Raw genomic sequence first — 16,342 nt, forward strand, 5'->3', positions numbered from 1 at the left:
TCTCTTAGTTTTTGTTTTCCCTTTAATTCTGATTTTCTTTTTTTTTTTCTTCCTCTTAGGTGGTTCCTTGGTTTTGACTGGGATGGCCTGCAGAGTCAGCTGTTAATACCACCATTTGTGCGACCCATTGCCCATCCAACAGATACCTGTTACTTTGACAAATTCCCATGTGATCCCAATGAGCCACCAGATGAGCTATCCGGATGGGATGCAGATTTTTGAAAACTATAAATTGACCAGTTTCTTTGCAATTATAACCCCCAGCAGGGGGTGGTCTTAAGTGCCTTTATTGCCTTTTCTTGAGAATGGGAATCAAATGTTAAACAATTTTTTTTTAAATAAATAAATTTAAGTCATAGGGCGGGGCCATGAGGGGAAGAAAGGGGAGTCTAGATAATAAGTCTCCAAACCCATAGACATTTTGTAGTGTGGTCCTTTTCGCCCCTTATTGGCCCCCTAGAACATTTTTTGCTTGCTTTAGGTGTTAGTCTCTTAAGAACAACGTAAAAATTAGCTTAGCTCTAAAAATAGTTACAATTTTTTTAAATAAAAAAATATTTGCTCTTTTACATTCTATGAAAGTGCCTTTGATCCAAAAACTAATAATTATTGCTCAATTTTATTTTTTTGTTAATTTTTTTATATAAAAACTAATTTTTTGTAGTACCTTGTTTAATGTATACGCACACAAAGGATTAAGAAAATATGTAGATTTTTTTTAAACAAAATATTTATAGGGTAGTCTAAGTCTACAGCTATGTTTATATTTCTTCTAAAGAAAATATTAAAAAATATTTATCAACTAGAGCTTATTTTTTAATTTTTAAGAGAAATAAACATTTATTTTCTTTGTTAAATTGTTGTTATAATTAAATCTAATGCAAAATAAAAAAAATAAATAAAATTTTCTTGTCAACGATAAATAAATATAAGGCGTGAATTAAAAAAAGCTAGTAAGGAAAGTTGTAAAGTCGGACTGGGCCGACTATATGATACCCTTCACCACTTTGGGTATATTCTACATATGTATCCTAACAAACGACGCGTTTTCATTATATATATGTATATCTGAACCAATTTCTGGGAAACTTGCCAGAGATTAATTTATATTACATCAGTACGTTGTGTCAATCGGCCTATCTATGGATCTTTTCACGAAGCTTAGCAACATAATTCTAGACTTAATTCAGTACCCTATACCAAAATTCGATCAAATAGAAAGATATATAGGGACTTTGGTGCACCAATTACATAAAATCGGACGAAAATATATATGGGAGCTATATCTAAATCTGAACCGATTTTCACGAAACTAGGCAGACATCATTCTAGACCTTGTTCATTACGCTGTGCCAAATTTCGTGCAAATCAAAAGATTTCCAGGGACTTTAGTGGACTATTTACCTAAAATAGGGTGAAACTATATATGGGAGCTATATCAAAATCTGAACCGATTTTCTAAAAACTTTTCACACATCATTGTAGACTCAATTCAGTATGCTATGCCAAAATTCGTGCAAATCAAAATATTTCCAGGGTATTTAGTGGACTATTTACCTAAAATCGGGCGAAGCTATATATGGGAGCTATATCTAAATCTTAACCGATTTTCACGAAACTCAGCACACGTCATTCTGGACCTAATTCAATACTCTATGCCAACTTTCGTGTAAATCGAAAGATATATAGGGCCTTTGGTGCACCATTTACCTTAAATCGGACGAAACTATATATGGGAGCTATATCTGAATTTGAACCGATTTTTATACCCTACACAACTATTTTGTCAGGGTATTATAGCTTTGTGCAGCCCCAGAAGTTTGTAACGCCACGAAATATTAGTCCTAGACCTACCTTTAAGTATACCGATCGCCATATCTCGACTAGCTGAGTCGATCTAGACATGTGTGTCCGTCCGTCCGTCTGTCCATTATAATTTGTAAACACGATACAGGCCACAGTTATGGACCAATCTTCACGAATGGATGGGTTCTGGCCAATGAAGATCCCTAGTGAATTGGAAAAGATCGGTTAATATTTAGGGGATTAAATGGACCAAAAACTTTATTTTCGTTGGTTTTTCTGGTCGTTCCAGAATTTTTGCATGGAGAAGGGGATCGGGCCAAAGAATAAGTATGCCTGTTTTGATAAAGATCGGTCAATATTAAGCGGTTCAAATTGACCCTGACTTTTGTGTGAAAAATTACAAAATTTGTATTCTATGGGGTATATATTTGCACCTAAATGTCCCAGACCCGTGAAGTTGATAGTATGTTCAAGAGGAGTGGTTGACCTTTAAATTGATACCAATTATATTGTCGTATGTACTCGGATGTGGAACTTACACATAAATATTTACAGGTGCTTACGTATTCATTCATTATTTAGTAACCCATTACCACACCAGAGGGCGGAAATATAGCGTTGATCGCTTAGACATTTTTCATGAGGTTCAAGATGTGGTCACTGACGATAGCCTTTAATTTTCGGTGATGATCAGATAATAATTTTGGGATGAAGTGGACCGAAAACTAATTTTTTGGTGTTTTTTTTCGAGCCAAAATTGAAAGCCGGACATCACAACACAACACACCGTGAAGGGAATCTGGACAAGTGATTAGAAGGGCTGTACTGAATACAAGAGGGTGCAAATATCGCGAAATATTGCCCAAGCTAGGAATAAAGAACCACAGAAAGTTATAGTTTCGTGGAAGTTGTGTAGGGTATCATATGGTCGGCTACGTCCGACTATACTGCTCCGCTCACTGATCTTGAATTTCTATAGGGTTCGTCCTTGGGCCAAATAAATTGCAAAGAATTTGGTTGAAAAACGCGTTCAAGAACCCCAAAATTTCGAAAATTGGGAGGTACCGTTATATGGGGCCTACCCGAAAAAATTGACCTATATTTATCATTTTTAGTGGAGTAATTTGGTACCCAATTAGAACCCTATATGCAAAATTTGAGCGAATTCAGTTGTAATACGCGACCAAGAACCCCAAAATACCGAAAATTGGGGTACCCTTATATGGGGGCTATCAGAAAAAATTGACCCATATTTATAATTATTTGTGAAGACATTTGCTACCCAATAAGAACTCAAAGTACCAAATTTCAGCGAATTCGGTCGAAAAATGCGATCAAAACCCCCAAAATACCGCAAAATTTGGGGTACCCTTGTATGAGGGCTATCCGAAAAAAATGACGCTGATACTTTATAGGGTCGGAAATTATTTCGAAGCGTTACAAACGGAAAAACAACGAATGGTGGAGGGTGTAAAAAAATATCAAGGTCTACCCAAGGCGTGGATTTTTTAAATAATTTTTTTCAAGGCCTATATAAGGCGTGGATTTTTTAAATAATTTTTTTCAAGGCCTATATAAGGCGTGGATTTTTTAAATAATTTTTTTCAAGGCCTATATAAGGCGTGGATTTTTTAAATAATTTTTTTCAAGGCCTATATAAGGCGTGGATTTTTTAAATAATTTTTTTCAAGGCCTATATAAGGCGTGGATTTTTTAAATAATTTTTTTCAAGGCCTATATAAGGCGTGGATTTTTTAAATAATTTTTTTCAAGGCCTATATAAGGCGTGGATTTTCTAAATAATTTTTTTCAAGGCCTATATAAGGCGTGGATTTTTTAAATAATTTTTTTCTAGACGTATATAAAGCGTGGATTTTTTTTTAAATTATTTTTTTCAAGACGTATATAAAGCGTGAATTTTTTTTTAATTATTTTTTTGAAGGCGTGGATTTTTTCAAAATTATTTTTCAAGGCCTATATAAGGCGTGGATTTTTTCAAAATTATTTTTCAAGGCCTATATAAGGCGTGGATTTTTTCAAAATTATTTTTCAAGGCCTATATAAGGCGTGGATTTTTTCAAAATTATTTTTCAAGGCCTATATAAGGCGTGGATTTTTTTAAATATAAGGCGTATATTTTTTTGAAATTATTTTTTATTCAAGGCCTATATAAGGTGTGGATCTTTTTTTAATTATATAAGGCGTGGACATAAAAAAACATGGTCTAAAATGGATTTTTTATTAAAAAAGAATTTATTTATTTATTTTTTTCAAGGCGTGGATTTTTTAAATATTTTTTTTCAAGGCGTGGATTTTTTTTAATTATATAAGGCGTGGACATAAAAAAACATGGTCTAAAATGGATTTTTTATTAAAAAAGAATTTATTTATTTATTTTTTTCAAGGCGTTGATTTTTTAAATATTTTTTTTAAAGGACTATTTTTTAAAGGCGTGGATTTTTTAAATTATTTTTTCCAAGGCCCAAGGCGTGGATTTTTTTAAATTATTTCTTTTCAAGGCGTGGAATTTTTTAAATTATTTTTTTTTAAGGCGTGGATTTTTTAAAATATTTTTTTTTAAATGCGTGGATTTTTTTAAAATATTATTTTAAATGCGTGGATTTTTTTAAATTATTTTTTTAAATGCGTGGATTTTTTTTAATTATTTTTTTAAATGCGTGGATTTTTTTAAATTATTTTTTTAAATGCGTGGATTTTTTAAAATAGTTTTTTATAGGCGTGGATTTTTTTTAATTATTTTTTTCCAAAGCCTACCTATAGGCGTGGAATTTTTCCAAAGCCTACCTATAGGCGTGGATTTTTTTAAATTATTTTTTTCCAAAGCCTACCTATAGGCGTGGATTTTTTTAAATTATTTTTTTAAATTATTTTTTTTAAGGCGTGGATTTTTTTTAAATTATTTTTTAGGCGTGGATTTTTTTAAATTATTTTTTTTAAGGCGTGGATTTTTTTAAATTATTTTTTTAATGCGTTGATTTTTTTAAATTATTTTTTTTAAGGCGTGGATTTTTTTAAATTATTTTTTTAAGGCGTGGATTTTTTTAAATTATTTTTTTAAGGCGTGGATTTTTTTAAATTATTTTTTTTTAAGGCGTGGATTTTTTTAAATTATTTTTTTCAAGAGGTATATAAAGCGTGGATTTTTTTAAATTATTTTTCAAGGGACAAGGCGTGGATTTTTTTAAATTATTTTTTTCGAGGCGTGGATTTTTTAAATTATTTTTTTTTCAAGGCCTATATAAGGCGTGGATTTTTTTAAATTATTTTTTTCAAGACGTATATAAAGCGTGGATTTTTTTTTAATATTTGGATTTTTTAAAATATTTTTTTAAATGCGTGGATTTTTTTAAATTATTTTTTTCGTGGCGTGGATTTTTTAAATTATTTTTTTTCAAGGCCTATATAAGGCGTGGATTTTTTTAAATTATTTTTTTCAAGACGTATATAAAGCGTGGATTTTTTTTTAATATTTGGATTTTTTTAAAATATTTTTTTAAATGCGTGGATTTTTTAAATTATTTTTTTCGTGGCGTGGATTTTTTAAATTATTTTTTCAGAGACCAGCCAAGGCGTGGATTTTTTTAAATTATTTTTTTCAAGACGTATATAAAGCGTGGATTTTTTTTAAATTATTTTTTTCAAGACGTATATAAAGCGTGAATTTTTTTTTTAATTATTTTTTTGAAGGCGTGGATTTTTTTAAAATTATTTTTCAAGGTCTATATAAGGCGTGGATTTTTTTAAATATAAGGCGTATATTTTTTTGAAATTATTTTTTATTCAAGGCATATATAAGGTGTGGATTTTTTTTTAAATTATATAAGGCGTGGACATAAAAAACATGGTCTAAAATGGATTTTTTATTAAAAAAGAATTTATTTATTTATTTATTGAAAAAACAAATAACCGATTTACTTCCACTTCACAATGAAGGTGCGGATCTGCATTGGATCCATGGTAATTTGGAACTTCGAAGCCGCATCCTTTTGTACAGCTGCCAAGGGAGTGTGTTTCGACTTGTAGTATTCCACTTTCTTTGGAACGGTACCATCCGGTTGGAATTTGAAACGATTCATGTTGCTCAAGGCCATAGTACCATCCAGGGTGGTTTCACGAATCTCCGTACCACCCAAGCTATCAAAAACTTGACGAATATTAAATGTGATGCTGGTACTTTCATTTTTATTAAGGAAATATTCCAAACGCAAGAGGCGTTCATTGGCCGAATATGGTTCCAAGGTGAGGACATCAACACCAATCGGCAATGAGGTAAAGGTGGGTAGGCGTGGTAAAACTTTGTTGGTGGCCTTTGTGGAATTGCTGAAGAACTTCCAGAAGGGCAAATGTAATTCACGTTCAGCCAAACGTTCATTGACGGTACTTGTTTTCGACACAGGGCTCAAGATGAGGTAAACTTTACCGCGGGCAACCAAACCCTGACCGTTGACAGTTTCATTGAGAGCCTCACCCACACCAAAGGCATCATCACGCAACAGGCGACGATGTAACATTAATTCCAAGCTACCATCCTTCAAACTTGAACCACCTTGGGCACGATCATTCAGCAGGGTCATACGTCTGGTCGTGGATTCCAAAGCTATGCGCGATGTAATGGGGTAGTAGTTTCCGGAAACACTTTCGGTCAAATTTGGTTTGAAATATTCACGTTCATTGCGGACACGACGTAACATTTCACGACCATTGGAATCGGTGTAGAATACGCCGGAATTTTTCAAATTCGATGTGAAACGGGTAATCACCTCCTTGCCGATATTATCGTTAATTGGAATTGGACCCACCAACCATTCAAATTCAACACGATTTACACCCTCATAGATGCGGATCACTTGCGAGACCCATTCGTTGAAACGTTGATGGACTTCTTTGACCAGGGTACCATTGTAAAACGATAAGGTGGCCTTAGGGCCAATTAGAATCTCTGTACCATTGGGACGGAAAATATAGGCACCCGAAGAGCGGTTCTTAAATTCAGCATTATTACCATAGGCACCCTTATAATAGTAGAATTGTTGGGTGATATCCTCGGAGACGCCATTCATTTGGACATTGTAGAGGAAGCCGTTGGCGTTGAAGGTCAACTTGATTTGCTGGAAAGAGAGATAGAAGGGGAGAAAAGTGGGATTAGAAGAGAGGTAAAACAATTTAAAAATATATTTTAAAGGGCTTGGATTTTTAAATACTTTTTTCAAAGGTCCTGAAGAGGTGTGGATTTTCTAATTAATTTTTTCAAGGCCCTGAAGAGGCGTGAATTTTTAAAATATTTTTTAAGGGTCCGACACAGGGGTGGATTTTTTTAAATTAATTTTTCAAGGGCCGGACATAGGCGTGGATTTTTTAAAATTAATTTTTCAAGGGTCGGACATAGGCGTGGATTTTTTAAAATTAATTTTTCAAGGGTCGGACATAGGCGTGGATTTTTTAAAATTAATTTTTCAAGGGTCGGACATAGGCGTGGATTTTTTAAAATTAATTTTTCAAGGACCACAGGGCCTATCAGGCGTGGATTTTTTAAATTAATTTTCAAAGGCCGAATCATAGGCGTGGATTTTTTTAAATTAATTTTTTAAAGACCGGACATAGGCGTGGATTTTTTTAAATTAATTTTTCAAAGACCGGACATAGGCGTGGATTTTTTAAAATTAATTTTTCAAGGGTCGGACATAGGCGTGGATTTTTTAAAATTAATTTTCAAGGGTCGGACATAGGCGTGGATTTTTTAAAATTAATTTTTCAAGGGTCGGACATAGGCGTGGATTTTTTTAAATTAATTTTTCAAAGACCGGACATAGGCGTGGATTTTTTAAAATTAATTTTTCAAAGACCGGACATAGGCGTGGATTTTTTTAAATTAATTTTTCAAAGACCGGACATAGGCGTGGATTTTTTTAAATTAATTTTTCAAAGACCGGACATAGGCGTGGATTTTTTTAAATTAATTTTTCAAAGACCGGACATAGGCGTGGATTTTTTTAAATTAATTTTTCAAAGACCGGACATAGGCGTGGATTTTTTTAAATTAATTTTTCAAAGACCGGACATAGGCGTGGATTTTTTTAAATTAATTTTTCAAAGACCGGACATGGGTGTCTTTCAAGGGTCCATTAAGGGTGGTGATTATTTATTTTTTTTTACTTACCGAATTTTGTACGATTACATCTCCGGCAGCTCTGGGTTCAATCTCCTCTTCCTCCTTCTTTGATTCCACGTATTTATTATACCGTTGCCTAAAGAAGCCTTTAGGCAATTTGATCTCATTTGTGGCAATTTTCTCCTCTTCTGATCGTGGTGTTGGTGCAACCTTAATATAATAATTTGCAATCTTTTCAGCATAGGCTGAGAAGACCAATTCATGTTGCGATACATTGGGTCTCAAATGGGTTAAGCCAATAACCTCCTTGGGCACTGGTACCACCTCCGACCTAACTTGACGCCCAGTGGAATCGGTGACAATGTATGTACCATTTTTAACAGGAATTCGTACATATTGTGTAGAAGGATGTGCCAAAGGATTGACAATGGTCACAACCAAATTGTTGGGGCTCCATTGGCTGTATTCACACATGCTCAAATTCAATTGAAGACAACTGTCAAATTCACCATTTGTCAAATTGGTCAGTTTGCGTAGAGCATCACGGGTATTGGTCTCAGCAACGCTAATGGCCTTGGTCAGCATGCGATCATAATCATAGGCAACATGTTGTTTCTCAGTGCCGGTAATGGCATCATGATGTTGCATGATACCCATAGCGTGACGTAAATTATCCAAATTGGCGAAGGCTGTCGTGGTGGTCAGATTAGCCATTGTGGTCAATTGTTTGGCGACCTGCAGGAAATGATTACCATCACGTTCGAATCGCTTTTGGGTGGGACGTGAACTATAGTAGCCGGTCCAATAGGTATGCCAATCTGTCGAGTAGGGGAAGAAGTCCTGTGTTTTCACCGGCCAGGTCATGTTGGTGTTGTGAAGAGCCTGGAGGTAACAGGCTGGGGTGGAATAGAAGACGTTCACCTTGCCACCTTGCAATTGGCGTTCATTGACATATCTGAAAAAAAATGGCGATGTTTTTAATAATTTTTTCCGAACTCTAAACAAGGTGAGGGTATTTTTAATATTTTTTTTTATTCAAACTCTATACAAGGTGGAGATTTTTTTAATAATTTTTTGCAAACTTTTTTTCCGATCTCTATACAAGATGGGTATTTTTTTAATATTTTGTTCCGAACTCTATACAAGGTGGGGATTTGTTAAATATTTTTTTTTCAAGGGTCCATACTCACTTGATCAATTTATCCATGTTCTTATAATTCACATAGGCATTTTCATAATTGAAATCATCGCCCATTGGTACCAGCAAATCGGTGGCCCGATAATATGTTCCCATTTTATTTACGTAAGTAAGGAAATCATCAACCTGAAAACAACAACAACAAAATTTCGGAACATTGTTTTCGAAAATTCCCCTTCCGACCCTCCACCTACCTTCTTCTTAACATTATTCTCATAACTGTCACCATCAATGATGGGATCATCGGAACACAAATTATCGAAGCAGAAGCCGGGAGGTGCTGAATAATGATTATACAAAACCCCTGTGAAGAGTTCCGATCTCTCATCTAAATTATCCGAGGCCTTCCATATCATTTCACCGGTCATATTATTGAGACGAGTATTTTTCTCCACATAATCCATGCGGGCGAAAAATTCACCATCAAAACCCATTTGCGCAAACAAAGAGGCCATTTCACGGGAGTGGCCAAAGGGATCGATTTGCCAGCCGACACGAGGACGGGCACAGGTACCAAAGGTGTCGGCAAGGGATCTGAGATGAAAAATTACAAAAATTGGAAATTAAAATTTAATCAAACTTCGATCTCTAAAGAAAACTTCCGGAGAACATTTATCCCCTCTCAACTTACTTGAGACCCACTGTAAAATGATCAATAACACTTTGATAGTGCACCGCCGCCTCATCGTTCATACTCCAGGCACCACCGGTAAATTCTAAACGTCCCTCTTCCACCAAGGTCTTGACATTCTTTTGGACAGCAGCCGTTTGTTCCTTGTACCATTTGAAGAAGAAGGCCGATTCAACTTGAATGAATCTGAAGACAAAGACAAATCGCATTTAAATAAAAATTCTCCTCCTCACCCTCTTCCTCCACTCCACTTACCTTCTCGTCTTATCTTTCAACAGTTCTGTAATGACACTATCCAAAATATACTGGACACCAGCATGTTGAATACCATTACGACTGCCATAGTAATATTGATCGACAGTTTTCAACCAACCAGTATCATCGTGAGAATGTGGCACCAGGTGAATATTTATCATGTTCGCTTTGGAGGTGGGGCATGCCTGCAAAAGGTGAAACATAAATGGTAATGATAAACATCTAATGTTTTTTATTGATAAGTATTATCGGAATCGTTGAAGTGGCAATACATAGAAGTAACAACAACCGATGACGAGTCTGAAGGGCAGAGGAATTTTTTTCGGCATGAAAAAAAAAATACACAGGCCCTCACTTGGAAATCATGAAGATTCTTTAATAGAAAAATCGAGGGTTGATGATATTTTCTCTAGGTGAAACAATCCTCAGAGAGGCCTCAACATTTTTTCTATAAAAATCCCTCTATTTAAAAAAATCCTCTGTCAGAACTGTGCTCATTGACTAAAAAATGTGTATTTAAGAACAAATTTGAATCTATCCTGCATCATTGCTTGTATTTTTTAACTTCGATGCATTCATCGACAAGCTATTTTCCTTGAAGTACAAGGCAATTCTCATTCACTTCGTAGTGCGATGTAGATATATCTTTATATTTTCTTTGTAAAGTAGTCGACTTTTAGCCAACTCCCTAATTAAAGCTCTCATTGCGGTAAGTTATTTACTAAGGAGCCGACAGCATCTAACATCTTCGAGCCGGTCGTCACCTTCCGATTACTAAAGAGCGGACAGTAGCTTGTCGATTACATTTAAATAAACCGATAAATCGGAAACCGATCTTTATTAACCTATGCCGTGATAAAGGAGGTGCAGGCATCATCAATCTACTTCATATGCCACCTAGGAAACCGATCTTCAGCAACCTATAATTTTCAGCTCGTAATTCACGACCATTTATTTACTAACGAACCGACTGAAGCTAACCAGCCATCCATAACCATCAGATTACTAGAGTTCAGATAGAAGCTAACCGATTACATTTAAAATAATCGATCTTCAGCAATCTATTCCGCAATCAAGAAAGTCCAATCCCTATAAATTAGAAATTCGAACCTACTTTATTATTATTCAAATATCGTAAACATTGAAGTATTATAACAACGATTGGCTTCCGATGTCTTGGCTACTGGTAGCAAATTTTGCCCTGAGCATAATCCACTTTTTGCCAGGTTATCAAAAAGTGGATAATCAGTTATTTATAAGGAAACAATAGCAGCTGATCGGACCATTCATGAGTATCCGATGACTAAAAATCCGATATTAACTAGTCAATTACTCTTAAAAGAACCCATAACTTCGAAATCGATCCTCAGCAACCTATTCGCGATCAAGGAGATCCAACCACCAACAATCACCTATAAAACCTACTTCGTATACCACCTATTAAACATTTGCCATAACGAATGCTCGCAGCAGATGGGTTAAGTGTTTCCGCTTTTTATATCTTCTCTGGGTCCCTGCGCGGGCGCCGTTAATAACAAATTGCCCACAAACCATTTGTAATTGGATCCTCAACATGACACTGATAGCGGCTGAACTTAACTCGTCGTTAGAAAAAAATCACCCTTTTAAAATTGAACCATCGCTAGTAAGGATTCGTTGTGATCAATGCATAATCGTGGGAAGCATTCGGAAATAACCGACTTTTTAAATTCAGAATCTATTATCTGAGAATATTTACTGAAATGCGAACAGTTATTTGTATCTACATGTCTAGTTCCGGCACCGAATTAATAAATAAAGTTCATTATTGACGCGAACTTCTTTAAGAGCTAACCGAGTTTCTCAATCTTAATCGCCTACTCCTGGCAGAACTCACCACATTTGAGAAAAATATATTAAAATTAACCAAATGAAACGATACGACATCCTACAAGGACCGACTTCAATACAGAGCCGAAAAATTATTTCTATCCACGTACCGTATAGAGTCAAATAGAGCATACCTTCTACAATCGCCAACAACAGATCGAAGAAGAAGCTAAAGATTATGTGTTAAACAAGCTCACGACTTCAATGCTTCATTCTCCGTTAAAATCCATAAACAATCTGGATCTTATTTTCAAGGGCCTTCGACTGGAATACACCCATTATGGCCGCCGACATGACTTCCACACTTCAGATGAACTGATAAAACAAACGGACAACTACGAGCTTTTCAAAAGAGACGGTGCCCACATGCTCCATGCAGTAGACTTCACTACTTCCGGGACACGAGCCTACTATTTACCATTGTTGTCAAATACCGACCCGACTTTGTTCACTTTGTGGAAAAGGTGAGTCTGCGATTGTTTAGTCAACTAACTACCTCAAAAAAACTGTTACGCAAAACGAACGATCGGAACTAGGTTCGGCTATTTCCTCCATCTAGTCCCTTTTGTTCCAAACGTTCACTTTTGTTCCCGTTTGCTAATTCCTTTTACCCAATCGTTCATCTAGATATTTCCGTTCATTGACCGAAGTAAATGACGTGACGATTGTACTCAAATGAACCATGAAAATAAATATCCTGGTTTATTTTGTAGGCGAACCGAAAATGATCGAAAAGTGTCGGGAACGAATCACCGATTATAGGAATTCGATATATACAGACAAAATAGTCTGTATTTTATTTCCGTTTTTTTCAGTTGCAGTCGACATAGAGAAGAGAATAATGCGAGTGACCGACTAGAGGGTAATCCAGATCGTGGGATGATTTAACGCTTAGGCGCTTTCGGGAATGAACTATCAAATTTCAGGCTGAGTTTTGTCGGAGAAATCCTACTCCGAATTATGAATGAACTGTTTAACGAGTATGCCCTTAGCTAAAATGATGAGTCTATGCGAAGGATATTGCAGTCGCAAAGAGTACCTCCGGCACAATTAAACGAATAATGCAAATGACCGACCACAGTGTGACAAGATGTGAATCAGATCTTCGACACTATAAAACTTTTTCGTACCTCATACAGGAGGTTTGGCCAATGTGTACAGGTTATACCAATGAACAAAGCTCGTGAGCTTTATGTTCACCATTTACCCCAAATGAATGCTATATTGGATCAATTTAGAGAAGCAAAGTTCACTTCAACATCGTGAAAAGCTTTCCTAAGCTCCTTAATGTATTAGAAATTGTATTAAAAGCGATTGCAGAACGCTGGAATACAAACAAACGTTCAAAAGGTTGAGTTCATGTGAATGTCCAACTGAGACACATAGTGACACCCTAAAAACATGGACCTCGAAACACTTAAGACATGCAAATCCTCGAAATATTCGTCGGCGATCAGAATATAATTCAATGTCATTTAAATCACGGTAGAGCTTTTAAAATTTGCACAGACATTGCAATTTCGGTATATCGGGCATCGTTTTGGTAAAGCCAAATAACGGCACCGCCCCATTTTCGAAATTTTGAAGGGTTTATCCGCTTTTTACAACCGCTGACAGTGCAATTTTATATTTATGGTTCTTGGAAAATTCCATACATGAATGCAGAAAATTATTCCTGTAGGTTAAATATTTCACTGACGGCTCCGTCCGATTTTCGGTATTTTGACGGTTTTAGTCGCATTATTCGAAACGATGGCGGCATTTCTATTGTGTAAACCAAGAAATATTGATACTAGGCCTACATTTTAGTATATCATTCGATATATATAAATATATATACTAGGTGAGTGGATCTAGCTATGCGCGTACGTCGGTTTAAAGACCACCGTAATAACGCGAGTATCGAGAAGTTATTTTGATAAACATCAGTGAATATTTAGTCGGTCAACTGTGTAAAAATCACATAAAATTGAATTCTATATTTACTCCGAAAGGGAATAGACCGGAGAAGTTGACAGTATATCCATGAGGAGTGGTTTACCTTACATTGATACCAATTATATTGAAGTATGTACTCGTATGTGGGAGTGGTACTAAAATGTTTACAAGTATTCTTATTTTGTCTATTTTTACCCTTACCATTGATCGCTATGAAATTTTACATGAAATTCCAAGTCATGGTCAAGGACAACATCTATAGCTTTTGGTTTATATTTGAAATTTCACATGGGGAGAGGAATCTGGCTAAATAATAAGCGTGACGAAAATTAAAAAAAATCTATGCTGATCTATTGGCGTGTATTAAAAAATTGCTTGAAATTAAAAAAAAATAATAATATAAAAATTCTATTTTATTGTAAAAAATATATTCTGGTTAATTACATTTATTTTACTAATAATATTCTTTAAAGCCCCACGCCTCACTATGGCCCTTGAAAAAAAAATATTCTTTAATAAATCCAAGCCTTATATAGACCCTGATAAAATTTTCTTTAAAAATCCACGCTTATTATGGCCCTTGAAAAAATATTCTTTAGAAATCCACGCCTCACAGTGTGGTATCTATCCCGAATACTCCCTTCTATCCGGTTTTATAAGAAAATCAATTAAATTCTGATCGATTTGTCTATTCTTAACTATGGTCACTATCAGGACCACCTTATAAACTACATCGATAAGAAGCTAAATATGACCATAACGTAGGATGGAAAGCGTGTCCATTTAAAGTGATTGGCAAACAACATGAATGACCGTCTCACCGGTTATCCAGATACACCTCAAACAAATCCTCCTCCTTTGCTGGGCAACTAGACCACCTCTCAACAGCAAAACGAGATATAAACGAGACTTGTTGACTTGTTCGATCAAACATTCATAATGTTTAAGGTGCAGTTAAGTGTAATATTGTAGCACACCATATGCGTGGATTTTTTATACCCTCTAGCGATCCGTCTGTCCGTCCGTCCGTCTTTTGTAATCACGCTATGTTCTGAAGGAATTGAGATAGGGTGCTGAAATTTTGTATAGGGTTGTCTATTGTCTGCAGGCAGGTTAAGTTCGATTATATCCCTTCCAATTTTCGGTATTTTAGGGTTATTGAGGTCGTTTTTCAACCGAATGCGCTGAAATTTGGTACATTGAGTTTTTATTGGATACCAAATATTTCCACAATAAATTGTAAATATAGGTCCACTTTTTCTGGTAGCCACTATATAACGGTACCTCCTAATTTTCAGTATTTTGGGGGTTTTGATCGTATTTTTCCACCGAATTGGCTATAATTTAGTATTTTGAGTTCTTGATAGTTAAAAATATGTAAATGATAGGTAAATATAGGCCCAATTTTTCGGAAAGCCCCCATATAAGGGTACGTCCAATTTTCGGTATTTTGGGGTTCTTGAGCGCGTTCTTCTACCGAATTCTCTGCAATTTGGTTTTTTGTTATCGTATATAGTAAGAAATCTCCCCAACAAAAATTATTAATATTCACCAAACTCCCAAGGATTGTCCGAATGAGACAACATTTGGCACAGCGTACTGAAGTAAGTCCAATTCGATGTCTGTGATGTTTTGTTGAAATCGGTTCAGATATATATATAGCTCCCACACATTTAGCTTAACTATTGGCCTGTTTTTTTTATTTAAAAACCCTTTGTTCAACATTATTTTATTATTATTATTTCTTTTAATATATATTTTTTAATTTAAATCTCTTCTAACCCATAAAAAATATATGACCAACATTTATGGATATTAGTGAAATAAAATTGAATTGATTAGATTAGATTGCAATTTTATGGATCTAAAAAAATCACTTTCCATCAGATATCGAGTGAAATTTATAGCACTGTTTACCACAATGGGAAGTCAAAATTGGGATAATAAAATATATTGACTCAGAAGCACATAATTTATAGAGGGGGAACATGACAACAATTATTTAAAAATTTTATTTTTAATATTGACACTATGTCGCCAAGCAATCTGGGAGGGCTGAAAAGACTACGGTCCCATAGGAGAGCTTCAAGATAAAAAATTATGTACAAGTGTCACAAGAAAATTTAATTTTTTCCAGTTTCGAGTTATTTAAAAATTTGATTTTAAAACCATTTAATTTTTTTTAATTTCCAGATTTAAATATCCACCATTATTCATTTCCATTTCAATATTTATTCATTACACTCTATTATACACCTTTCCACATTCACTTTCATTTGCATACCTTATAGCCACAGGCGGCTTCGGATTGGTAACTCCATGAGAGCACCAAAAGGGCTGATAAGGCCCACAGGGTAATTTTCATTTTTTTAAATAATTTTTCAGGTCACCAAAATTTAATTTGATCACTATTTTTCCACTTCACAATTCCACGAATGAAATTTCAATTGCAAAACTATTGCAAATAAATTTTCGTTTTTTAAAGCGAATTTTCTTAAGACCGTTTCTCCCGATG

The 16,342-nt window shown here is 35.0% G+C and overlaps 2 protein-coding genes across 2 annotated transcripts in view; one reads left to right on the forward strand and one right to left on the reverse strand.

Moving 5' to 3' along the window:
* The window catches only part of LOC133338942 (cGMP-dependent protein kinase, isozyme 1), a gene marked incomplete at its 5' end in the record, with an annotated part of 29,961 nt that extends 29,720 nt beyond the window's left edge, over window positions 1–241 (forward strand). Inside the window, one exon of the mRNA XM_061547072.1 lies at window positions 60–241. Coding sequence (XP_061403056.1) covers window positions 60–222 — 163 coding nt within the window. The remainder of the gene's footprint in view (window positions 1–59) is intronic.
* A 5,497-nt stretch (window positions 242–5,738) lies between these two features.
* Window positions 5,739–16,142, reverse strand: LOC133338923 (lysosomal alpha-mannosidase). The gene is made up of 7 exons (XM_061547055.1): window positions 16,112–16,142; window positions 10,021–10,205; window positions 9,766–9,951; window positions 9,329–9,668; window positions 9,127–9,260; window positions 7,985–8,891; window positions 5,739–6,935 (listed from the first exon to the last, which is right to left on the reverse strand). Exons 2-7 carry the CDS (start codon window positions 10,179–10,181, stop codon window positions 5,739–5,741), a joined length of 2,925 nt encoding a protein of 974 aa, XP_061403039.1. The 5' UTR covers window positions 10,182–10,205; window positions 16,112–16,142.
* Between the last annotated feature and the right edge of the window lie 200 nt (window positions 16,143–16,342).

The sequence above is a fragment of the Musca vetustissima genome, unplaced genomic scaffold (genome assembly GCF_032173495.1).
Source record: "Musca vetustissima isolate MV318-11 ecotype Yass unplaced genomic scaffold, APGP_CSIRO_Mvet_v1 utg24453, whole genome shotgun sequence".
Lineage (NCBI taxonomy): Eukaryota > Metazoa > Arthropoda > Insecta > Diptera > Muscidae > Musca > Musca vetustissima.